The 25,657-nt window shown below is 37.4% G+C and overlaps 1 protein-coding gene across 1 annotated transcript; it reads left to right on the forward strand.

Annotated features, from left to right (window-relative positions):
• tapt1b (transmembrane anterior posterior transformation 1b) lies at positions 1-23,478 on the forward strand. Its single transcript, XM_072669942.1, has 14 exons — positions 1-201; positions 5,214-5,344; positions 6,646-6,764; positions 9,254-9,416; positions 10,626-10,761; positions 10,952-11,049; positions 12,951-13,020; positions 13,109-13,189; positions 13,325-13,434; positions 17,337-17,396; positions 17,852-17,920; positions 18,067-18,143; positions 18,233-18,399; positions 21,108-23,478. The coding sequence occupies exons 1-14, from the start codon at positions 12-14 to the stop codon at positions 21,338-21,340; spliced, it is 1,704 nt and encodes a 567-aa protein (XP_072526043.1). The 5' UTR covers positions 1-11; the 3' UTR covers positions 21,341-23,478.
• The last annotated feature ends 2,179 nt before the right edge of the window (positions 23,479-25,657 follow it).

Genomic DNA, 25,657 nt, shown 5'->3' on the forward strand with positions numbered 1-25,657 from the left:
AATGAGTGAAGATGGCGGACTCGGTCGCTGCGGGGCTAGGAGACGAAAAAGAGGCCGAAAATGAGGAGAAGGAGAGGGAGAAAAGGACTTTCCGTGGCCCGGGTCAGGCGGAGAAGGGCAGCGGCACGTCGGAGCAGACAGAGACTCTCGGCTTTTACGAGAGAAAGGCGAAAAAACAAGACAGCAAGCGTAGTCTGTCGGGTAAGTGCGGCGCCTCGACCACATAGACTGGACTGTCAGCTAATGGAGCTAATTTAATGTAGGGTACTATAATGTAATATAGCTAATGTAGTGTAATCTAATGGAAGGCAACGTACCAGCATGTCATGTCATGTAATGTAATGTAATATAATGCATGGTAACGTAATGAAGTGGAAGCTGGCCAGTAGCCCGGGTTGACAGCTTACACTACACAAAGTTACTGTTGTGCATCAGTCGTGTGTACTTGTGCAGCTACTTTTAACACTGGCTTGCACTCTTAAATCATCGATTTTGTAGCGTTTGTTGACCTAGGTTTTGCTGAAACTGTCGGACTTACGATTGCTGTGTAGCTAGCTAGCTAGAATGCTAGCTAATTGTGCTGTTGTTTGTGTGTCTCTATTAGTGATGAACTGCACAAGGAGCTAGCTAGCTAACTACCAGCTAGCTAGCGTTAGCAAGGTGCTGCAGATGACAAGTGTAACATACAAGCCTGTTAGCTAGTTAGCTACGTAATATGAAACGCGTGTAAAGTTTAATTGAAATCTAACTCCTTTAACCTTCTCCGGCTTTATTTTCAAATGGAGCGTCTAGCTTTAGGTGGTTACCATTAGCTAACTAGCTAGCTTATTCAGCTAACGTCACTTATAAATCTGACCAGAATGAGTGACTATTTTTATACACCATGCCTTTAATTGATTAATTTAATTGATGGGCGATGTAGATGATAGCTTCCTGTCAACAAGACGCCGAGATCTCTATTGTAAAGTAGCTAGATACTGTCAAATGGGATCTTTAGAGGTCTATTCGTGAGTAGAACTACATTTACCACAATGCATTGCTTTGGGCTCGAGTTTACTGGCGCTTTCACCTGCTGTTTTAAGCTTTGTGAATTTAGTCAAGTATTTGAGGACTTTTTTTACGCTAGATTTAAAAAAAAAAACAGTTTTTAGTTTAGTGTTTTAGTGTTAAAACCAGGGTGTCTGACATATCTGTTTTTTAAACTCGGACCTCAAGAATTGCACTAAAAAGAGCCTTCTTAATTTGCACTGCAAATATGTCGAGTTATTAATTTTTACTCAGTGTCACGGAGCACTACTTTGAAAGAAACTTTGTAGTATTTATCAGTTTTGATGTCTCTAATTAGCAAAGTGCTAAATTCTAAATCAGCCCACACAGATGTGTTTGGGGGTACTGAGTGTTCCAAATGGACACTATTGCTACAGTACTTTAACAGTGGACGTCAATGCAGATTGGCCAGTGAATGCAAATATTTGTTCATCTCCGTCCGACCTCGCTCATATCCACAGTGTTTGACCGTACCATTTTTTAATCTATTAACCACATCTGTTGTTCTTAGTACAAAGTCTTGGGGTTTCTTCTTTGTGAGTCTTTTCTACTATAATAAAGGCAGAATCATAATTAGTAAACGGTTAGAGAGTGTATTAGTTATCTAATTATTATTTTCTGATGGATTCTATCAGATCTGCTTCATAAAATGATAATAGTAATTGACTGGAAAATTATGAAAGATGAGTAAAAGTATAGTTTGTGCTATAGTATTAGTACCTCACTTTCTCTGTCAATGGTGCTTCTGACTTGCTCACTACAGTTTTGGACATGGAATACAAACCAAAATAGAAACTCAACACTAGCCTAGATGAAGTCAAGTGTATTTACAGTCTTTTGCAGAATCTGAGACCCTTGGCCAAAAGTGGTCTCTGCAGCCTCTTTAGCTAATCAAACATAAGACTTACTATTTTCAGCAAATCCTAATGCCCAGGAGTCGGGCCTTTGAAAAGTCTACAGTAACCCACTTTGACAGAAACTGCAGCTTGCAAACCCTTTTTTTTGTAGCCATCTGGAAGTTTTTCGCTTTGTGTTGGTCTTGTTTGACCTCTTGTTCTGAGATTATCTTGGGTGCACAACTTGATATTTAGGTCAGGTGACTGTCCGAGCCATTCCATAAGCTGCAGTTTGTGTCTCATCAGGTTGTTTGTGGTGGATTTTGAAGTATGTTTTTGGATCATTGTCTTGTCTCTCGGAGAGAGTCCTATTTGGAAACAGACCTTCCTGAAAACTTTCCTCTAGATTTCATGAATGCCACCATTTCAAGAATGCTGCGTGAACATCAGATTTATATGTGGAATGTGTGTATGTTAATACCAATGACTTGCAAATTTGGCACGGTTGCACATTCCTTTATAATTATCATTATAAAGGAATTATTATTATAACAGTTAACACAATGCAGGCTCATAAATTACATATGACCACCATATAATGATTCCAGCAAATGCCTTCAACATCTCTACAAAAAAGTTAAAGAAAACATTCAGATGCAGAAATGTTTATTGAATGAAGTGCATTCAAATCGGCATCTTTTATTTCACTCTGTATTTTGGAGATCTTGGTATAGTGAAGCATTATACGGTGATGTGGCTCTTTGCTGACATTAGGAATTTCTCAGCCCTCAATCACCCACTGTAACTCAGTATTGTATTGACACTGTATTTCAGTGTCCAAGGAGCCAAGCATTGACCGCACCTGTACAGCTAAAAGAATTTAAAAATGTTGATGGTATTTCAAAATGACGACATATCTGATGTGTCACAGTTTTGTTCTGTGTCTAACTAGTTCACGGTCAAAAAAGCTTAAAATAGTTGAAAACCGTCCTAAGACCATTCCCTCAACCTTTGCTTTTAGGTATGCTGCTTTATCCTCGTGTATGATTTTAGCACTCGATTAGCTGTAACTCCAAACAGTGAGTCCAAACAGGGCAGAACTGAGAAACAGTCTGTTTGCCTTTCTTTTACTCCCAAAACTAGCCACTTGACTTTACTCTAGGTTTTTATTTTCAACACTTGTGTTGCTAGCTCAGCAGTTAGTCAGCAGCAGGTGAAACAGGCTGTCTTATACTCTGTAGATCTGTGACTGAGCTAGCTCAGCAAAGGCTATCTTAGCAAGTGGGCTACAGATCCAAAAACACAGAGGAAAAACCTTTTCAATTTCAACGTAGAACCCTTTGCCCCTTTTTTGCAGCCCTCAAAGTCCCACGGTAATACTTTGTAATGGAATGGAAAAAGTGGATACCGCCCAACCCTATGTTACACACACTGGTCTAGACCAGGTGTACTTTTTTTTTTTTTTTTTTTTAACATTTTTTATTTATTTATTTACATGTTTGCTTTATGTTGTCACATGATCACATTTACAACAGTTGTGTATTTTTGGATGCAACAATTGACGGACCAACTGTAACTTAAAAAGAATATTACTGTTTCTGCAAGGCTTCTATTTTAAGTTACAAACTGCTAAAACATCCTCTCCTTAAAATAGTCAAACTAATCTTAACACAAAAAAAAAAACATTAAAGACTTAACAACTTTGTCATAACAACTTTGCTAGCCAAGACTTGGCTCTGTAGCTACCAAGCTAACTACAGATAGTCACATACTTATGTGCAGTATTTTAAGTAATATCAAATTACTTTGCCTTAAGCAATGTGGTTAGAGGTAAGTGTGTTTGTGTCACTGAACACTGTGTTCACAATATAGATTTTTTATTTTTTTTGGTCATACTTGCTCTCCTTGTCTACGTTCACATCAGGACAACCTCTCGTCCCCAGCACAAGAGGAACACACTGAACCAGACAGCACATAAGCACATTTGCTGTTGGCCTCCTGTCAAAGTAAATAAACACTTCTGGAAGAATAAGAGTGACTGGGCAATGCAGAGACACATTTCTCCTTTGTTCTCCTTATTTAAAACAAATCGAAAACTAATCAGTACTGCAAGCTGTCGCAAGGGTGGGCTACAGTGCAAAACACATTAACAAACCAAAAACATGCCAGGAAATTCAAAACACCACTGCAAATTATGCAGAATGACAGCCGGAACAGAAATACGACAGCAAATTCAGAAGTATAGCAATTTTATTTTTGATATTCAAATTTAATATTCAATTTTTCACAGTTATTTGAATATTATCAGAGGATATTATTGATATTATAGCATCCTCTCCAGCCCCTGCCCCAATAATAAAATAAACATGACAAAAATAAATGACATTCATTTTATTTGCAAAAACAACTAAATCAGTTTGGAAAGTTTAGATTGTTTTTACTATTTGAAGTTGGAGATGCAGAGTACAGGTACAGAGCCAGAGAAATGCAATCTAACCAAAATGGCAATATACAGGATTTATTACATATAAAGTGCAGGAAATATGTACAAATATCAAAATACAGAGTGAGTGAAGACAATGTGAATGAAGGTTGTATGTGCTGTTAGAGCTACACAGAGTAACTTAACAGACTGAGGTTTGTCAGTCAGGAATTGCAGAATCCAATTGCAGAGAGATGTGCTGATACTGAGGCAGATAAGCTTGAAGATCAACTTGGAGGGGATCAGCGGTGAAGCAGTACTTTACCTCTTACTATGACAGTTACCAGTTATGGTTAAAATAACACTACGGTAGTAAACTTTGGCCTTTTTTGTTTATGCTAACTGAACAGAACATGAACATTCACATAAAAGGAAAAAAAACGTCTGCTTAGTATAATAAGTACACCAAAATGAAAAGGAAGAGAAATGAAACAATAAATATTGTGATTTAATTATGACCTAGGATTTTCTAGCCCAGCAGTGCACACAATATAATATGGTTGCCATTGTGGGTAAATAATGTACTGCTATAATAATGCTTGGATTTAAAATAGTTTCTGATCCTTTACTAAATTAATGCTGTAGAGAAAGAATGTATGTATTTATCTTCGATTAACTTTTCTGTACTGTATATTCTTGCTTTCTCGCACACACACACATACACAGCCTTATATACATGCACATTGCCATGTACAGCTTCTGGTAGTAGACTTTTCATTCTCTGCGTAAAACTCGCTCAATAGATGTATGGTGCAGTGCTAATAATAGTCCTAAATAATGAGTAGAATGGCTTTATTGTGCTGGGTTATGCATTGTATTCATGTGTGTGTACGTCTGTGTGTGCACAGATCTCTCTCTGGTGCGCTTCGTCAGTGCTGAGTTGACCAGAGGATATTTTCTGGAACATAACGAGGCCAAATACACAGAAAGGAGAGAGAGAGTCTACACTTGCCTGCGCATTCCCAAAGAACTAGAGAAGGTACTGTGGTGCAACACACAATAAACAAACACACAGAACTGCATAATGGTCTCTCTGCTGTAGCACAACAATACAATACAGTACTGGTCAAAAGATTGAGTACACTGAGTGCTGTGAATAAAGGTTTATATCTAACTGTCAGTGTGATGTCCTCAAAATAGCCCTTATGCAATAGTCAGATTTACACAATTATACCCTTATGCCAATATATTTGGGATTTAAAGTTTATTTCTTTAGTTTTGCACTGGGGCTGCATAACTAATACAGCTAATGAAAGCCTATTCCACCAATTGGCATCATGGACTGCCTAAATAATTACACTATTGCCTCAAACTGCACTAATCTGGTCTAATAAAATTTTTGTACATTTGCCATTGATTTACAGGTAAGTGTCATACAGTGTAAGGAACCTTATAAGCAAGTCTGTTTACTGTAGCGGTACATGTATTCGTAGCGAACCATTGCTCTGCAGGCAGGTACATAGAGAATATTCAGTACATGCTATTAGGATAAATGCGGTAATTTCAGAAGTGAGCGTACCATGCGATAACCTTAAGATCTAAGCCTTTGGATTTGCATAGTATTGTGGGAACTGTAGATGTTAAGGGGTGTTGCCATGGTAACTGTAGTCTTGTTTGTTTCCCCGCCCCTCTTCCTCCACGTCCCTTGTTTCTCTGTCTTAAGCTACCATGTGTAGAGTGGCTCATGCTCTCGTTTTAACCTCTGTTTATTCTGTGTTCTATCACCTTTGTATTTGAAATGCCTAAATGCATTGATATTCGGGCCATTAATATTTTATTTCAACTCATGAAATCAAGGTGGATTATACAAGAACCATGTGTTGGCGTTTTTTTTATGTGGAAATACATTGAGTATACTAATGTTTACGCTTTATTGGCTGTTTATAGGCTGTATTAACTACCCCAGGGAAAACTGTAACAAACTGTAACTTGCACAACTGTGTTCAAATTAAAAGAGAAGAAACCTGGGTTAGTACTCGCACTGAACCGTGAGTGAACCAGTTTATGTCTTTCGCATAACGTTACACCCCTGCCCACTATCCGTTATGGAAGGGCTGGTCCGTTTTTGGCAGTGTAGACCAGTGTCAGGGTTTTGAATCTGATGTGGGCAGCTACAGGAAGCCAGTGATGAGTATTTTTAGATACAGTAACTACATTCGCCTCCTACCATCATTGTAAATCTAAAGAAGCAACTTCAGACACCAAAAATGTTTTACCTGATCAATTACATTTGTGCTACGTTTATACTAATTATGTTCTCTGTTCTGTCTTCCTCTGTAGCTGATGGTCTTTGGATTCTTCCTGTGTCTGGATGCATTCCTCTACGTGTTCACTTTGTTACCCCTCAGAGTGCTGCTGGCACTCATCAGACTGCTCACACTACCCTGCTGTGGGCTCAGGTAACGAACACTTACACTTAACCATCCCCTGCAGTTAAATGAGAGTATTGAAAACATACAGCTGTTACAATTTGAATGTGACTGTACAATATAACTCATTAAAATCATGAGTTGGTGAAAACTCACATTTATTTATTTATTACCATAATTAAGTCAGACAAACAGTGTGTAAAAACCAGTATACTATTGCACTCTGATTTCTTTACAGTGATAGTGATGGGAACCAGGGGTTGCCATGACTACATCTCAAATAAAGCCATTTTGTTTACTAGCTAAAACCAATAAATACATTTTAGTTAAAAAAGCTGATCAGGCTGCAACCTGTAACTATTTCATATCAGGTGAGGGAGCGTATATATGCAGTAATATGTCTATTCCCTATCCACCACCACTGGGAAAACTCTCTCTGATTAGGTTTGTTTACATTTCAACCATTTAATTATGCAGAAATTAGTGAGATGGGTTGGGGTCAATTACTTGCAGATCTTTTGTCTGTTTTAACCTCTTAAGCTTTGGTGAGTTTCTCCTTATGTACTGTAGGATGTTGACCAATAAATGAAGACACATTTCTCCCCTGCCCAGGCATCACAACAGGGCACTATGGTGCTGAGTTTTATTCATATTGGTGTACAAACACTTTAATTAATTGCTCTAGCTCACATGCAGAAATTGAATTGCTTTGATAAGTTAATGCGTGTAAATGAAAGTTTGTAGAGGTGCTGCATCCTGATAATGATGTTGACTTAGATTGTGTCAGTCAACATAAAAAAAAAAGTTTAAAAGCCCAGCATGTTGCTCTCTGCTCACATTCGAATGACCTTTTCCTTTCGAATGAAATACATTTTTTGACTTCTGTTTAAATTTGATTCACTCAAGTAGGAGTGAATTTATAATATACTATATACTTTACTATAGTATATAAAGTTCCATAATTGAGAGTTTGAGACCCTGTTTTAACACTTGTTTTTAACATGCCGCCAACCTTGACTCATCATTCATTTAGACATTTTATTGGCTGAATTCAACAAAAAAAAATTGATGTACTGTGGCCTGTATTTGTTATCTATAAAATGTTTATGATTATTCTCACTGCAATAAATAAATAAATATCTGTAATTTAACCAGGAGTGGCCAAATCTTGGCATATGTATGTTATGTGTATGTTCAGAATTTGACTATAGGGGACTGCAGCTAACTATTTCACACCACCTAGTGGCCAAATTCTCAATTACAGAATTTTAAAAGAAACTAATTAGTCCCATAGTGCAAACGTCTTTTCCTCCAAATATAATAAATAGCATAATATATGTGGATATTAAAAAAAATAAATAAATAAATTGACTGATAGTCGTCAACAGTGCCCGCAATATCATCATATTGCCTAGCCCTACATCAAAACCTTTAAAAAATGTAAATGCAAATGTTAGTAGCTCCTGTCTCAGAGCTGCAGTATTTCTATCATTGAAATAAATTAAAGTATGGTAATGCAGTTTTGTACTGTTTTAAACAAACAATATAACATCAAAAAGAGCATGGGTATCGTATGAGTATAGTATCGCTACAAAGACAGCATTTTTTGAACCCCTTTATATTGTATTCCTACTGTGCATTTACTTTGCGCTTCACAAGCCACCCCAGCAATGCATATTACATACACGTGCATACATGTTCTATACACAATCTTTCCAAAGCATTCTTCTAGGCTTTGTTGTATTAGATGGACAGTGTCGAAAGTCGCCCTGATAGACGTAATGTAAACTGTTAGGGTTGGAGGGGCTGCTCATGATTTATCTCTCTGCCTGCAGGGCTAATATATGCCCCTACTGCAAAAAAAAGAGAAGGTATGCAGAAACGCGCACTAGCCCTGGAATGACTGCAGCAGCTTTACACACTCGCACAACATGTGCACGTGCGAATGCATGTGGGCAGGTGAATTGCAGCTGACTTAGCTATAGAATTTGCACTGTTGTGTATTTGCTTTCACTTGAAGCTGCATTTTCAGGTACATCACAGAATCTACTCTCACATAAAATAATTTCTTGAAAATGTGTGTCCATGTTCAACCAGTAGGTGGCAACATTATGCTGCATTTGCTATGGAGTTAGATTAGTGTTTTTGATGGATAAGGTGAACTGTACAAAGTAATATCTTTTGAATAATTTAGGTTATATTGTTTTGAATTTGGGGTCAATTTTCTATTTAATGTTTTTGTATTATTATTATTATTATTATTTTTAAAGGTTTTGTATAGTCATTGGCAAATGCCAGCAGTACTCATTAAAGTGTGCTGCATGATGCATGTTGTTTTTTCTGCAGCTCTAACTACCCTACCTAACTAACAGTAGCTTGTAAAGCAGATGTGCATATGTGTATATGTGTCTGTTTTAAGAATAATATTGAATAATAAAAACACACTAATTGGTGTGTGTGTGTGTGTGTGTGTGTGTGTGTGTGTGTGTGTGTGTGTGTGTGTGTGTGTGTGTGTGTAGTGGTTCTCGACTCTTGCAGCCTGCTCAGGTGTGCGACGTGCTGAAGGGGTTTATCATGGTGCTGTGTTACTCCATGATGCACTACGTGGACTACTCCATGATGTACCATTTGATCAGGGGACAGTCTGTCATCAAACTCTACATCATCTACAACATGCTGGAGGTGCCATAACACAAATACACATCTCTCAGTATATCATCGAACACAGATGCCCAACCCTTCTCATGGAGATCTACATCTCTGTGCAGTTCAGTGCCCTAATCTACCCTAATCCTCTAATCTAACCCTAATCTAACACACCTGGTGCAACTATTCAAGGCCTTCAGAAGCATCTGTATACTAGAGGCAGGTGGGTTAGATTAGGCTCGCAGGTCAGAGGTTGTTAGATCACAAGCGTGTGATACCTTTGACTTAAAACACACTGAGGGAATGAGAGCACTGGTTTCAGATTACTTTGTACATTGTGTTGACTGTTTATTAGGTAGATAGGAAGGTTTGTCTGCCATTTTTATTACAGACAACTACAGTACAGTTAGGGAAACTAACTAGTCAGGAATTACAAGCCCATCTATTGCTACACAATGTATAGCACTCTGTAGGAGTTATTTGAGTTGTAACAATAGCACAACCTTTTTTTGCTTCTATATATAATCACTTAACAAAAAACTAAACATAATGTTGTGGTCTTACGTTTATATACACTCATCATGGACACGAATGTCATGCCAATATTGGGCAGTGATTTCTTTAAACTCTACTATATCTTGGGCAGAATGAGTGTACAACCTATATCTTTAATAATAAATCAATACAAGATCAAACATACACATACAGAATACCCTAATATTTAGTGAAATGTCCCTCAGCAAGCTTTACTTTGACTAGATGATTTTCTGGTGAAGCAGCAGCCAATATTTCCTGCAGTCAGCAGTCCAAACTAAAAATGTTATCCTCTTAAATGTAGTTTATTATTATACTAATATCTAATATTTCTCATTTTGAGATCACTGTAGTAATGTTATAAAATTATATTATATTAATAATATATTACCTTAAGTCTAACTTTTGTCCTTGTTTTAAGTTTTATTGTTTCAGCAGATAATTGAGGTTTTGTATAAAAAAAAAGCTTGAAACAAAATTATCTGCCAGTGAAAACACTTTTAGTAGATAAAAGTACTTAAACAAATTGATATAAACAAAGTTAATAATGAGTTAAATAACCATATAATATTCATACAACATTGTAAAAATGCTAAATATTAGACCTTTCAACAACTTTAAGAGGATAAGATTTTGCAGTGAAATTATTTTGGACAACTGCTTACTTAAAGGCCAAACTGTCCTTTCTTTCCCTATCTTACTCTCATTTAGGTAGCAGATCGCTTGTTTTCGTCTTTTGGGCAGGACATTCTGGACGCTCTGTACTGGACAGCCACTGAGCCCAAAGAAAGAAAGAGAGCCCACATAGGTGTAATACCTCACTTCTTCATGGCCGTCCTCTATGTCTGTATCCTTCACAGAACATACATCTACTAGGCTTTTTACCTTGTATCTTTGTATAAAATCTTTGTCTTTCACAGTAACCTAACTTCAGTAAAGCATAGGATAAATCTGAGCATCATAATGAACAGTTGTTAACAACGAAGTGAGCTGACAACACTTCAACCTTTCTCTGCTTTCCTGAACTTGCACTGAAGTTCTTCATGCCATATTGATCATGGTTCAGGCCACCACTCTGAATGTGGCATTCAACTCTCACAATAAATCTCTGCTCACCATCATGATGTCCAACAATGTGAGTGCACACACACACTGACAATCCTAGAAAATCCTATAAAATGTAAGGGAAAGTGGGGCACAACCTACCACAAGGAGAAATGTAGCATGAACTATTTGTAGTTAAACAGGTTAAAGGAAAATCTGCTGGCATAACTTCACTTCCCAACAAGGTGCTGTTAGAAAGTGAGGAAAGAGTGAAACAAGCAACACTTGATGACTGGAGAATTCCATACTTAATTTATAACCGGTGTGTTTTGGCTCGAATAGTGATCGTGTTGTTTAAATACCAATCAATGGGAAGTTCATGGCTGCAGCACTTATGTTATGTTATATAGTCAACCTAGGCAATCTACATATCACACTGCACCTGATTTCACACCTAATCCAGTGTCTAAATGTAAACATTTCAGATTAAATATTAAACCTGTACATTTTAAACAGTGCAATGATGTACATGTATGTATAGTATAATGTAATGTTAATGTGTTCTATTTTGTAATCTGTGTTTCTACCACTGTGAGGGACTATGCACCTTAATCTTAAGTTTTTCATTTATTTCATTTATTTATTTGATATTATTTCATTTGATTAAAATGCATAGCTTTGAGCTCTTACTTGGATCTGAAACATTAATTCAAAATAAGGATAACAAGAAAAACAAAATGAAATAATAATAATGCTAATAATAATAATAATACAAAGTGGGAGGTTACACCATAAAGGACGTTCTTGTAGGTTTCCTTTAGAACATGGTCCTGGAGGGCCAGATTCCTGCGCAGTTTTTTGCTTTTCTTGCTCAATCACACCTGATTAAACCCACCTGTTGATTGCATTTTGTCAGTGTGTTAGAACATGGAAGTCAGCGAACTTTGCTGCATTCTGGCACCTTTTGCCTACCCCTGCTTCAGAGTGTAACTTCCCACCTTTATTACTGTTGCTGTTGTTGTTATTATTATTATTATTATTGTTGTTGTTGTTATTACTGTTATTATTATTATTATTATTATTATTATTATTCAAATTTGTTAGATCATGTTAGAGCTGTGCATTTTAGATGTGTTGACTTATTTTGTTCTGATTTGATAGGTAGTATTAAGACATGGGTGCTGCAGCCATTGAATTAATTTTAGCATTGTCATTACTATTACTGCTAAGTATATCGAGAATTATGTCAGTACACCCAAGCATAACTGTGGACTTATGTGGTATTAAGATGACTTCATAATATAGTCATTTATAAGGGGTTTTGACCAGAGGAGGGTGGATTTTTCCTTTAGCTTTGAGTGGATTTTATTGCCACTGTCCTCTTTGGCTTGGTTTTGTTTCTTTCTTTGTCTTATTTCCAGATATCTGTAAACTACTTCACAAGAACATCAGGCTGTTAAAAGTGCTAGACATGAACTTTCTGTTCTTTATGTATTGAAACAACAAAACAATCACTATTCTCCTCAACCCTGATGGAGCCCACCAGGCCAAAACTTATTGGTGTGGAATCCTCCAATCAAGCGTTTACTCTTCATTAGTAAACATTTACCATAAGGTTCATAAAAATACTGTACAATTGTATTTTTTTTTTTATCATTTTATAAAACTGTTTTCATATTTAGACTTTTTGAGAGCTAGCCAGGTGAAAGCACAGGCTCTACACAGTGTTGAAACTTTGCCTCCCATAGAAAAATGAGGGAAGTCTATATTCGTTCCATTTACATTCAGAAATGTTGAATCTTTGGAGGCTTTTTTTTTTAAAGAGAAGATTTATCCAAAATGTAATACAGAAATGTTCTACTTCTCAGTGGTCTTGGGGTGTGCCCTGTGTTTCCCTACTGTTTAGTTAAGCTTTTTACAGCTGTTCTTCTGTAATTAAATGTTGCCACAGATCTACTTCTCATACATGCATGCATATCTCTCTCTCTCCAGTTTGTTGAGATCAAGGGGAGTGTATTTAAGAAGTTTGAAAAAAATAATCTCTTTCAGATGTCCAACAGTGGTAAGTCACATCTCACTAAAATGTAGTAAAAATGAACGGATCTTAATGGAACACACTAATCTGGACTTTCTCTTTTTTCTTACTTCAGATATCAAAGAAAGATTCACAAACTATGTTCTCTTATTAATTGTCTGCCTCAGAAATATGGAGCAGTTCTCCTGGAACCCAGGTAATCACTAATTTGACACAATTAATCAACCTACAGTCTCCTTTTAAAGGGCCCATATCATGGGAAAACTTGCTTGTGTGAGTTTGATGTAATAATTTGCACAAATATTGTATATATTTTTTTTATTGGGTTTAGATCATCTGTGGGTTCTCTTTCCTGATGTGTGTATGGTCATTGCTTCTGAGATCGCTGTGGATGTGGTGAAACATGCCTTCATCACCAAATTTAACGACATCCCAGCTGATGTGAGTACAACCTGTGTGGGTATGAATATTCAGTTATGATAATGAAGGTTAGAATGGCTTTTATTTGTGAAAACATCTGCCTCCAGTGTGACCCAGTGACATGGTGACAGACACACTTCATCAATTCTTTAAGAGCTCTGCTATCTGCTGAAAAATGCAAACAAAAAAAGGTTAGAGTTCAAAGCATATTATCTGTGTTAGGACTTGCTTTTGTCAACCTGTAATTGTAATGTACTATAAGTAAATTCACTGCTTCAAAAAGCATCCATATTGCATAGCAACCAACAATATTGTGTAAACACTGACACCAGGATATGACCTAAAAAGAGAGGGAATGTGAGAAATATCACTTGACCTAAATTAAGTAGCTCAAGCTTACATAGATAGTATGCTTTTTTCGTCTTGTGTAAAAAGGAAGGCATGTTGACAATGAAGAGGAATGTTTTCAAAGGCAGACGGGTTTCCCCAGGGACAGGTCTGGAAAGTGACCCAGCTCTCAGCCTCTAAGATGACCCGAATAGTCCCATTAACCCAAATGTTCCTCGACAGCTATCGAGAACGAGAGGCTCTGCCTCTCCACCTCCACACATTTATACACTATATTGCCAAAAGTATTCAGTCACCCATCCAAATCATTGAATTCAGGTGTTCCAATTTAATGGCCACATGTGTATAAAACTAAGCACCTAGGCATGCAGACTGCTTCTACAAACATTTGTGAAAGAATGGGTCGCTCTCAGGAGCTCAGCGAATTCTAGCGCGGTACCATGATAGGATGCTACCTGTGCGACAAGTCGAGTTGTGAAATTTCCTCACTGCTAAATATTTCACAGTCAACTGTCCGTGGTATTATAACAAAGTAAAAGCAATTGGAAACGACAGTAATTCAGCCGCAAAGTAGTAGGCCACGTAAAATGACAGAGCAGGGTGAGCGGATGCTTTGTGTGCAGAGTCAATCGCTACAGACCTCCAAACTTTGTGGCCTTCAGATTAGCTCAATAACTAAGTGTGTAGAGAGTATTATGGAATGGTTTTCCATGGCTGAGCAGCTGAATACTAGCCTTACATCACCAAGCGCAATGCAAAGCGTTGGATGCAGTGGTGTAAAGCACGCCGATGTGTCTGACCTCATAAATAAGCTTCTGGAAGAATGGTCAAAAATCCCCATAAACACACTCCTAAACCTTCCAGAAAGCCGTTCCAGAAATGTTTAAGCTGTAATAGCTGCAAAGGGTGACCAGACATCATATGAAATCCATATGAAATCATATGAATGGGATGTCGCTCAAGTTCAGAAGCGTGCGAAGGCAGGTGAGCAAATAGTTTGTCAGTATAGTGTATATACACACACATACAGCTCCGTAAAAAATAAGAGACCATCCTTATCAGTTTCTCTGGTTTTACGATTTAAAGGCAATGTGTTTAGGGAACATTTGCTCATGACAGTTTCCACTGACTACCGTGATCACATTTTATTCTCAGTTCTTCTGCATTGCTGGCATGCGGTTGGCTAATCAGATAATAGAATGTGTACAGACCTACAGTATTGCTTAGTGAGCCCACTTGGTTTCTAGCATTATTCGGTCAAGTTGAATGCAGGACATTATGTAAACATGTACATGTTGTTATAGGTGGACCATATGGCGATAATTTGACAGAAGGCTGTCTGTTTAATGCTTGACTAATATGCCTGTATTGTGCAGTGAAGATTTGGTTAAAAAAGCTGTGTTCCTTATTTATGTGCTTGTTTATTTGTATGAACTTTATTTTCAACTCCCAGAGAGGGGGCAGAAGTGATGGGCGGAGAAAGCATACGAGAAAGAAAGACACATAAAGGACAGAGAGTGGGGTGCGTTTGCTGGCAGGGATTAGAGCCAGAGATCTGCTCTGTCTTACAGTGGCTTAGTTTAGTTTTGTCAGGAAGATTAGTGTCACAGCTCACACAAAACACACACACACACTGCTGTTCCTTTTTTCCAGTCCCCTTCTGCCCATCTCTTTTTAATTACCCCCCCCCCCCTTTTTTTTTTTAAATTTACCTGAAAACATTACATCATGGGGGGCACTGTCTGCTCTGACAGAAAAAGAGAAAATTACCTTAAATTAGTCTAATGTTAAATAAACTTAAATTAGCCCACTCTATCACAGTGACTCTTTGCGAAAACTGTTAAGTGTGTGTGTTCTGCTCTAAATAAAGCATGGTTACGTAATGCACCTCAACTGCCAGCAATTAACCCTTGTGGTCGTTCTCCGTCAAACTCTGTTCACCTGATTACTCCTTCATTCACATGTAGGACAACAAGAGAGAAGATCCTCATTCTGTATTCATATCCATTACTCGGGTAGAAGTGTAGATACTAGGGATTAAAAAGACTTCTATTGAAGTTGAATTATGAACTTAAGCTTTTTACTCAAGTAAAAGTGTACTGTTCACTGTAAAAGTAATGGTTTCATAACTACTTAAAGTTATTAAAAAGTAAAAGTAATGTAAGGAAAACAAATGCCACAGGGGCCTATAGTGCACTACCCCTCCTCTCCCAAAAAAACATAATGACTATAATGTCATATTAAAACTGTTAATGTTGAAAAATGTTGGGATGCATTAGGCTACCATTGAAAATGAATGCATTTTAGTATAGTCAAATATTTTAAAGGAGCTTTTATGTGTACTACTGGGCATTATCGTGTTTCATGGAGGGAAAATATGATGAGTAGTTGCGTATAAGTATTGTAATGGTGCAAAAAGTCAAACTTCAGAGGCTTGTTTTCAATAATCTTTATTGGAATGTAAATGTGGGGCTTAGTTGGGACATGTTACTCTCGTTCTCTTGAGTCTCTGCCACGGACATCTTCATACTAGGCTGCATACGTCTGCTGTGTTCTTGCTAGAGTGTGATGTGGAAGTGCGATGGATCGCTTACGAACCAATAGGGTGTCAGAATAGTATATGTTTATACTTCTCAACCATAATCAAATTTACACTAGATAGGTTTTTGACAAGCCGGAATACTAACAAAACGAAATGGAGTAACAGGGCTATTTTTAAAATGTAAAGAGTGAAAGGTACTCTTGAAAATTTAAGGAGTATTGAGTAATTAAGAAGTCAGATTAAAAATAATTACACCAGTAAAGTATAGATAACCAAAATTTCAAATTTTGTACTTTGTTACTAGACACCTCTGCTTGTATCCTACGTTTCACACATACAGAAAGTAGGCAGTTTATGATGTACAACTACCTTGTACCTCATTGGCCATTTTCATTTTTAGATACACCCTTTTAGGGGCACTTTAATGGTTTACAGTTATTACTTGTTTTTGCTGTGCGTCTTTTGCGTTTCGCAGCCCTTCTAAACAATGTAAAATCAGTTTGTCTGTTCACACAAAATTATCTTATGTGGTGATAAGCAGTTACACTGGGCTTATTCAACTCACATTAATACTTAATTACTAAAAATGCTCTAAGGAAATCATTGCTATGTCCCAAACATTATGATGCCCTGCACTGACATGGTGACACAGAAATCTATACTAAACCCTTACGTTCTGGTATGGAATGTGTACTTTAATTTTGTCTGATTGATTTTAAATGTTATACTGTGAAGCAGAGGGGCATATCAAGACATAAAAGTGTCCCAGACAAAATGGAGGGCACTGTATTTTTAGAGTGTGTCAGGTACAACAGTGTTGCAAATAATTGTATAGTACAGAATCACCCACATCATCTTTTCATTTTTCCCATTAAGAAAACCTAAACATTGTTTATTTATTACTGAGATGGTAGTGCTGGAATGTGTGTATTCACATTGGTAAGATGATCTCTGTCAGGAATTCTCCCTGCACCTTTATGATTCTGACAATGCTGACTAATTATGGTGTGCATGTATTTGTTTCTGCTTGCAGGTCTACGGGGAATACAGAGCGAGCTTGGCCTTTGATCTGGTCAGCAGCAGACAGAAAAATGTGAGTCTGGAATGATCAGACCAGGAACGAAGATGAGGCAGTTTAATAGCATTAGACTTTGTTTTGTAGAGGGACATAGTCACATTGACTTTTTGGGGTTGAAGCTCTTGTGTGTTACTATTAGAGATGGCTTAATAACTCCAAATATTTGTGGACGCCCCTTCTAATGAATGCATTCAGCTACTTTAGGTTGCACCTATAGCGGACACAGACTCTGTCTAGTCCCTGTCCCTGAGAAGTATTGCCAATCGAATAGGACTCTCTGGAGCAGATAAGCATGAACCTATTGTCACTATGAATAATGCCAGACCTCAGTGTTGATACTAAAATCTTTAAACTGATCAGGTATTATACAGATAGTTACTATACATTTAGTGTGTGTGTGTGTGTGTGTGTGTGTGTGTGTGTGTGTGGTACTGCTATTTTATGTTAAATGGACTGTGGGTGTGTTCTAGGCTTATACTGACTACAGCGACAGTGTATCCAGAAGAATGGGTTTCATTCCCCTCCCTCTTGCTCTACTGGTAACCTACATCTTAAATCACATTATTTTCTTATTTTCACACAGTATTTTCTTTGCCAGAGGTTACAATTCAGTTGTAACATTTAAAGGTGCCCCCTCAGAGTCCACATGTAAGCGCTGACTGTGATGAATATTTTTGCTTAAAAGCTCATCCGGGTGGTGACCAGCTCTGTGAAGATCCAGGGAGCCCTTGCCTTTGTGTGTGTTGTACTCTTTTATCTGGGGTAAGTTTTGAAAGCTAGTTGGGTTTAACAGAAATTTAAATATATAAAATGTATAAGTATGTTGCTAAACGGATGTTCTGTGTGTGCAGCATGATCACGCTGAAGGTGCTAAACAGCATTGTGTTGTTGGGAAAGTCATGTGTGTATGTAAAAGAAGCTAACATGGAGGAGAAGCTGTTTCAGTCTCCCCCTTCTGCTGCCCCAAGCAGAGCATCCAGTAGAGCTCACCGTACCAAATACACACGTGAACCAGCAGGTAATGCGTGTACAAACACACACTTATGTGCAGGAATGTGTGTGTGGGTTTTATATGTGTATTATACACACACGTACATAAATACACCCAACCACTGTGGCAGTTCATATTCTTTTTAAATAAATATAAGGGGCTTGATGTTCACATCCCTTACCTCGCTAATGCTATCTACCAATGTGCATAGCTTGCTTGCAATAATATTTTTAAAGTTGAATCCTCACATCTTCCTGTTCTTTCTTCTCTGCACTGTCATCCTTTGCTTTCTGTTCGCATTCACTCTCTCTGTCTGTATCTTTCCCTTGTGGTGTCCCTTTCTGTCTATCCGTCTCTCACAAGGTTGGGGGGGCTTTCTCTTCCTCTCGCCTTTTATTAAACCACTGCTATGCTGCTGTTGCTGCTTCGCTTCTCTCGCACCTTTATCTTTTGTTCTTTTTCTTTCTCCTACTTCCCTCCCTCTCTCTCTTGCCCTCCCTCTTGCTTAGCTGGTACACCATTCACTTGCCATCTGTCTTATATTGCTTTAATTAAACAAAACCTGTGAATAAAGAGGTCCTCATTAGATTAGATTTTTTAATGCAATATTGTTCTGTAAGTTGTGAAGTATGTCACAATGTAAATGAGTTCAAAGGATTAAAGGAGCAATTTAAAGGACTTAAAGAAATCGTTCCCTACTAACTTAAAATTATGGTCACAGTCAGACAAGACGTGTTTGGTATCTGAAGCCCCCTTTACACTCAAAAAAATCAGGGTGGCGTAGCAGTCTATACATTGGCTCTATCAGCCAGAGATCGTTTGATCCTGCAGTGATGCCACAGACATTTGTGGCTAAAAGTCCTAAAGAGATCAATTGGCCTTGCTCTTTTTGGCTGGGTAGGATTGGTCTTTCTCTCCCCCATTACACATTGCACCAGTAGTCTGTCCAGACATCCGTTAGCTGATTAACAGAACAGGCAATTAGTGCTTTCCTCCAAAAGCTGTGTTGTAAGACCGGTAGTTCAAAAAAGATGTGGCTTCATGTGACTTAAGAGACTGACTATTAGGAAGAAAATTGGGAAAAGCTCTACCATATGTGTAGACATGATTTGATAGTTATGGGTTTCTCTTCATTTGTTTTTGGAATTACAAGATTTAATCCAAGTCCAAGATTTAATGTTAAACAATTGTTTGATTTTCCTTGCTCAAAATGTAGGTCATATAATATCAGCTGCAATTAATATTCAACAAATTTGCATAATTAAAATATTAAAACTTTATCTTGAATAATTGGAACCAAACTTGGCACAAAAAGTAAGGAAATTTGTGTTGGTAGATGATTTCTTTGTTGTAACAATGCTTCTTGGCAATCAATTTTATATTGTTGGAAAGCCTCTTAATTTCCCTTTTAAATTGTACCATATTTGTAAGGAACATGCATTTGTGGGATATGCAGCAGAGCTGAGTATGTGGGTTGTGCCCATGAAAAATTTTCCAAATCTTCTCTGCCAATGCCAAATAGCTTATTTTGTTTTTGCCTTTGACACTTGTTTTGAGCTGCTGGTACCCCCAAGTGATTGGCAGTACCTGTGAGAATGGGCCTGCTACAGCGGTCAGTAGGTTTTTGCTCCAAGAATTGGCATGCCACATTTGACTGATCTGGATCAACTTCAAGCTGGTGTTCCTCAAAACCAAGTTGCGGCATTATTTGGAGTGATCCCTAGTACCATCCCCAAATTGAATGCCAAGTTCCACATAACGGGGGATGTCGGAGACCCCAGTGGGAGTCCCAAGAAGATTGTTTCCTCACCTTGTCAGCACTTAGGTGGCATATGCTTTTAGCGTCTTCTACGGATTTGCAGTCAAGGTTTGCAGAAAGATCCATCCTATGGGTTTCTGTTCAGACAATTTGGAACGGACTGCACACAGCCAATGTCCGTGTTGCCAGGAGGTCTGCAATGACTGCCCTTACTCTCAGGCCCGTTTGCGTTGGTGTCTGCAAGATCTGCACTGGAAGTTGGATCGTAGGGTAAAAGTGTGAAGAAGATGCGGAGAACGCTATGCTGACTGCTACACCGATAGAGTAACATCTTTTGGTAGAGGCAGTGTGATTGTGTGGGGCGGAATCTCCCTCACTGGAAAAACTAGGTTTGTCATCATTGGCAGGCAATCTCAATGCAGAGAGATATCGAGATTAAATTCTGCAAGCAGTGGCAATCCCATATCTCCACAGTCTGGGATCTGAGGCACCAGTTTGTTGAATGAAATAAATATATTATCAATAAATTCTTCAATTGCCCATGTTTCATCAAACTTCAATCATCCAGTCCACCAAACACCAAACGAGTTAATGGTGGAATAAGTTATCAATGGCAGAGAAGATGGGCGAACCCACACACTCAGCTCTGTTGCTTATCCCACAAAATTCCCACAAACAGAAATTAACAGGCTTTCCAACAGTATTTTCCAACGGCAAGATGGATTGCAAAGAAGCATTGTTACAACAAAGAAATAATCTACCAAACACAAATTTCCTTACTTGTTTTGCTAAGTTTAGTACTTCTTTCTGTCCCTTCTGTTGTTCGAAGTTTTTTTTCAATTGCTAATATAGCACTTTAGTCTCTTTTTTTTTGTTTTTTTTTTGTTTGATTCAAGTATTTCATATAATATTAACTATTCAACATTGACAGCCTTAGATGAAACTCATGATGTCTTTGTGACTTTCTCTCCCTTAGGTGAGTCTGCAGATGAGGGTGTATCTGCGTCAATCATCACTCAACCCTCCCACCAGCCAGAGTATACTGCCTCTAATCTCCCGACAAGCGAGTCAGATCAGTTCCTTACAACGCCTGACGAGTCGGAAGAGAAGATCCTCTCTCAGGATGGAACAGAACTCATACACAGAGCTCCCAAGAAAGACCTGCTGGAGATTGATCGCTTTACAATCTGTGGGAACCGCATTGACTGACACTCAAACGCAAATGCTCACACACTTGTGTTTAGAGAGTGACGAAAGCTGGGATGGTGGTTGTGAACTGAAAAATCTTCCTGTCTACCAGCTTGATAATTTTTTTTTCCTCTTGACCCTGGGGCTTCCAGGATGAGGGCAGAAAGAAACTGTGGGATATTTATTAAGAAATGCATCTAATTTATTGAAGCTGCAAACTGAAAAAAAAACACACACACACATTACACAACATTTTCATTTCTATACTCCCTCATTCATGGATCTCTACATGCTTAGACAACAGATGGAGTAGGCCTTGGAGTTAGACTTGAGGATGTTGCCTGGTTTCTTTGCCGTCCTGACTGGGAGAAGGAAGGAGAGAAAAAAAGAGCGAGAGAAAAAGACTCACTTCAGAAATTGGACTAAATGAAAGACTTAATTTTGTATAGTGGCAAACAAAGATGCTAACATGAAGAAACTACAGGTCGGAATTGACTAAAGCTAAGTTCTGTGTGAAGTAGTTAACTTGAAATGTGTGACACCTTTTTTTCCATGCATGCATTTTCCTTAAAGGGGAATTTCACTAATCTTAAGGAATTTCTACTTGATTCCAGTTGTTAAGATGGTTGGTTTTGCATGATTGGGAGGGTGGTTTGGTGTGAAATGCTCTGTTCTAGGTAAAGTACAGAGTCAGAATTCTACTCAGTGGTGATGATCGTTACCAGATGTGCCAGAGTTTAATACCTATGAATACAACATTATTAAAAACTGTTATATGAAAGGGTAAAGAATACACACTGCCTGATGCCTGAAGCACTATTTTTTTTAGAGAAAGTTTTGTCCTAAAACATATGTATTTCTAAATCTATTTATGGGAGGGCACTGTGACGTAAACTGGTCCCCATAGAGAACTTATATTTTCCTATATGCCTCTCTTTACCATCTTCATTACACTTAACACATAAAAACTGGTGGTTTTGGAAAGCAAATATTGGCGTTGTAGATATTACAACCCCTGGTTCCGATCACCACCGCAGTCAAGATTTGTTTCTTTAGTTTCAAGTTATAAATTTCACTCCAGACCACTCTGACTAATTTTGACCACATTTTAGTGAGGACATTGTTGGAATTGCCCTTTAGGCTCAGTACACAGCCTAAAGCTTTTTGATTCATATTTCTGTTTATTGACTGTGCTGAGACACACATAATTTTAAGCTCATTAATGACTCAAGTACACAGAACATATGAGTAAATTATGTAGACCAGGTCAACTCTGTAATTCTGCATCTTTTGACAAAAGCAGATTGATTGTAAGTAGCATTTGACTGAAACACTTTAGTTACTTTGACTTTAAGAAGTTACATTACATAGTTGGAATCTACTATTCAACAAATAGTGTATAGCAGTGGTTTTCAAACTGGCCCTCTGGGTCCCTCATATGATCTACATTTTGTCTCTCTGCCCTATCTCTATGTTATGAGTTGGGTTTGATTAAACTCTGAAATGTCTGAGGGCTGTTTTGAGAACCACTGGTGTATAAAATATAGCCAGGGTATCAAACAATGACTAACTGATTAATCTATTTGTGGTTTTAAATATTTCTTTTCAGTTTTTTTCCCTCCTAAGCTAAAACATCGTAATTTTGAGATTTTATCAGTCGTTTTATCAGGTAGTTTTGTATTTTCTGCTGCAGTCTTCATTCATGCTAAACCACTTTGGTAAATCCATTCATTACACTTTAATGCTTGTGAATCGCAGATGAGTTTATTACTTCGATTTTGTAGTATTAGAATTTTGTACGTATATGATAGACACAACAAAGATTACTATAGGCAAAGCCCTTTGGCATGTTAACTCTCAAAGTGGTCATTTGACCAAACAAATACATCTACTGTGGGGGAAAATATTCAGATATCATATCTGTAGACCAGTTCAGTTCCTGGAGAAATAATCTCTAAGTCTTATGGGTTTTTTTGTGTTTGTTTTGTTTGTTTTTTTCCAGCAATTTCATATCTGCCTTGCCCTGTACTGGATACAGTTATGATAAAATGTTAAAGTATATATTTTAGGATTTAAATACTTGTACATTGTTCTATGTCTATTCCAGTGACCAATTAGATTTGAACACCTATCTAACCAATCTATTGAACACCCCCCCCCCCCCCCCCCCCCCCCAAACAGCTTTGATCCTTCAAGACCACTATTATGGGGTGTTAATAATAATTATTATGGCATAATAAGTATTAATTGCACAATACCTGCCCTGCCCATGAGCAACTAACTTTCTAACTAATTTTCTTTAATGAAGGACTGATTCACTAAACTAGATATTGAATGGAAACTAGAAATACTGGCCCTTCTTCAGGAGAGCTTTGGAAGTGGTTAAGCTAACATTCTCCCATCAAATCACAAAGCATTTTTAATTTGTGTTCATTCTAATGTTGGTGATGGAACCATTAACAATGTACTGAAACAGGTTTGCATTAGGGATGCCCCATTCTCTAATGCTTTAATAGTTTATATTTCAGCTATTTTCAAGACCAATCCATTATTTGTACCGCTGTGCTGCTATGTTAAAGGCACCATTAGTGGACGTTATTCAGAACCTGATGCAGTCAGTAAAGTTAAAAAAGTTTCTATGTCTGCAGTGTGGATCATTGAGATGTGTTCTGCAGTTCTAGAGTGTTAGGGATACCATTCTGCAAATATAAAAAAATGAATGATTTTACTGTGGCATTTTTAAGTAACTGGTAGGCAAGAAGTCGTTAAGGTCAATCAAATTGTACTATAAAATACTGAACACTATAAAATGTAGGTTAAAAAACTAAGTACTCCACACCAGAATATAACCTTCTACTTCCTTACCAGAATTCTTTGGCTTTTTTATTAATATAATTAATTAAATCAGGACTTGGCACTGCAACATCTTACAGCACTCATAGTGGAGAGCAAGCTGAAATAAAGGCATCTTAGACTTGTTTATTCCAGACAATCTACCATTATTATTAATACAATTCTACCTTTGTATTTGTTTCACAGTAGGCCTGTAGTAGGCCGGCTGACTTTGCTGCGTTTACTTGGCCTAGTTCTAAAAAAAACTCCTGATTGAAGACTTATATATTGTGTTTATTTTGCACGACTGTCTGAAAAATTCAGAATGTGCAGTACATTTGGTCGGAAGGCTTGTCAAAGTTTTATTTTATTGAGTGGCATTCTCCCTCAGGCAATGGGATAGAGGTAATGTACACAATATCAAATTATACCATTATGGGTAGCTTTCAAGGTTCTTATTTGTACATCTAGGTTCCTGAGTGGTTCTGATATTTGGGTTAATTACTTTGTAGTTTATTTGTTGTGTGTAAAAATTATTTAAAGATAAAAAGAGTCTTTTTTTTTGTTTGTTTGTTTTTTTTTGGTGCTTATAATGCAAGCCTGTAGGACTGCCTGTCTGGAGAAGTATTATGAAAACATGAAGATTTCATGTTCAAAATTATCTTTGAATGTTACACTGAAAAGTTGCTGTTCCTTTTTCTCTTTTCTTTCACCTTTTAAAATACATTTCAGGAAAGCAATTTTGGTTTGAGCCTACAGCCATGGAAACATCATTACACACGCATAAACATGGAATAGCATATTTACAAAGCAATGCTTAATTATTTATGAGGTTATGCCAGTAATTGCTACATAGCAATGTTTTAAGAAGTAGCTGTGTAAAACTACTGAAGGGCAGCATTCATAAGACTTCATAAGCCTTTTCTGACAACACATAAACCAGCTTTTTCCAAGCTGTCTTTATATTATCTGAAGTGCATTACATACAAATGGACAAAAACCCTTGATGAAAAAAGGACACTTGATAGAATTAATATAAATAATAATTTCACTGCAGCTGTCACTTACAGTATATGAACATTTATTAATAATAATAATAATAATAATAATAATAGGGACCAGCAGAGTTGTTTTAAAAAAACTTGAAATATCTCTTTACCTTAACTTACAGTGAAACATTTGCTATTTCCTGTAAAGTTACTGTTTTGGGTTTCTTTAATAATTTTTTTAGATAGTGATGGTATGTTTATGTAGGTATGTTAGTTATCATGTGGCTTGTTTAGGTGTTATGTAGCCTAACAAAGATTTACCGTAAATTACGGTAAATGAGACATAAGTGTCATTAAACTAAAGTAGCAGACGTGGAAATATTAATTAGGCCTCTGTGTTTAACTATGTGGATAACATCATGGCATTGTGATTATCGTTGTACTGGCAGAAGCTATTGACAAATATTTAACTATTGCTTCATACAGTGGTGGCTCAGCGGTTAGAGCGCCGGGATAT

This window comes from Salminus brasiliensis, chromosome 24 (genome assembly GCF_030463535.1).
Source record: "Salminus brasiliensis chromosome 24, fSalBra1.hap2, whole genome shotgun sequence".
Taxonomy (NCBI): domain Eukaryota; kingdom Metazoa; phylum Chordata; class Actinopteri; order Characiformes; family Bryconidae; genus Salminus; species Salminus brasiliensis.

Excerpts from the sequence above, each read along its gene's own strand:
- tapt1b (XM_072669942.1), top strand. The coding sequence starts at position 12 with ATGGCGGACTCGGTCGCTGCGGGGCTAGGAGACGAAAAAGAGGCCGAA. Across the intron at positions 9,417-10,625 it reads TCATCTACAACATGCTGGAG|GTAGCAGATCGCTTGTTTTC; the intron begins GTGCCATAACAC and ends ACTCTCATTTAG. Across the intron at positions 18,144-18,232 it reads GTTGTACTCTTTTATCTGGG|CATGATCACGCTGAAGGTGC; the intron begins GTAAGTTTTGAA and ends CTGTGTGTGCAG.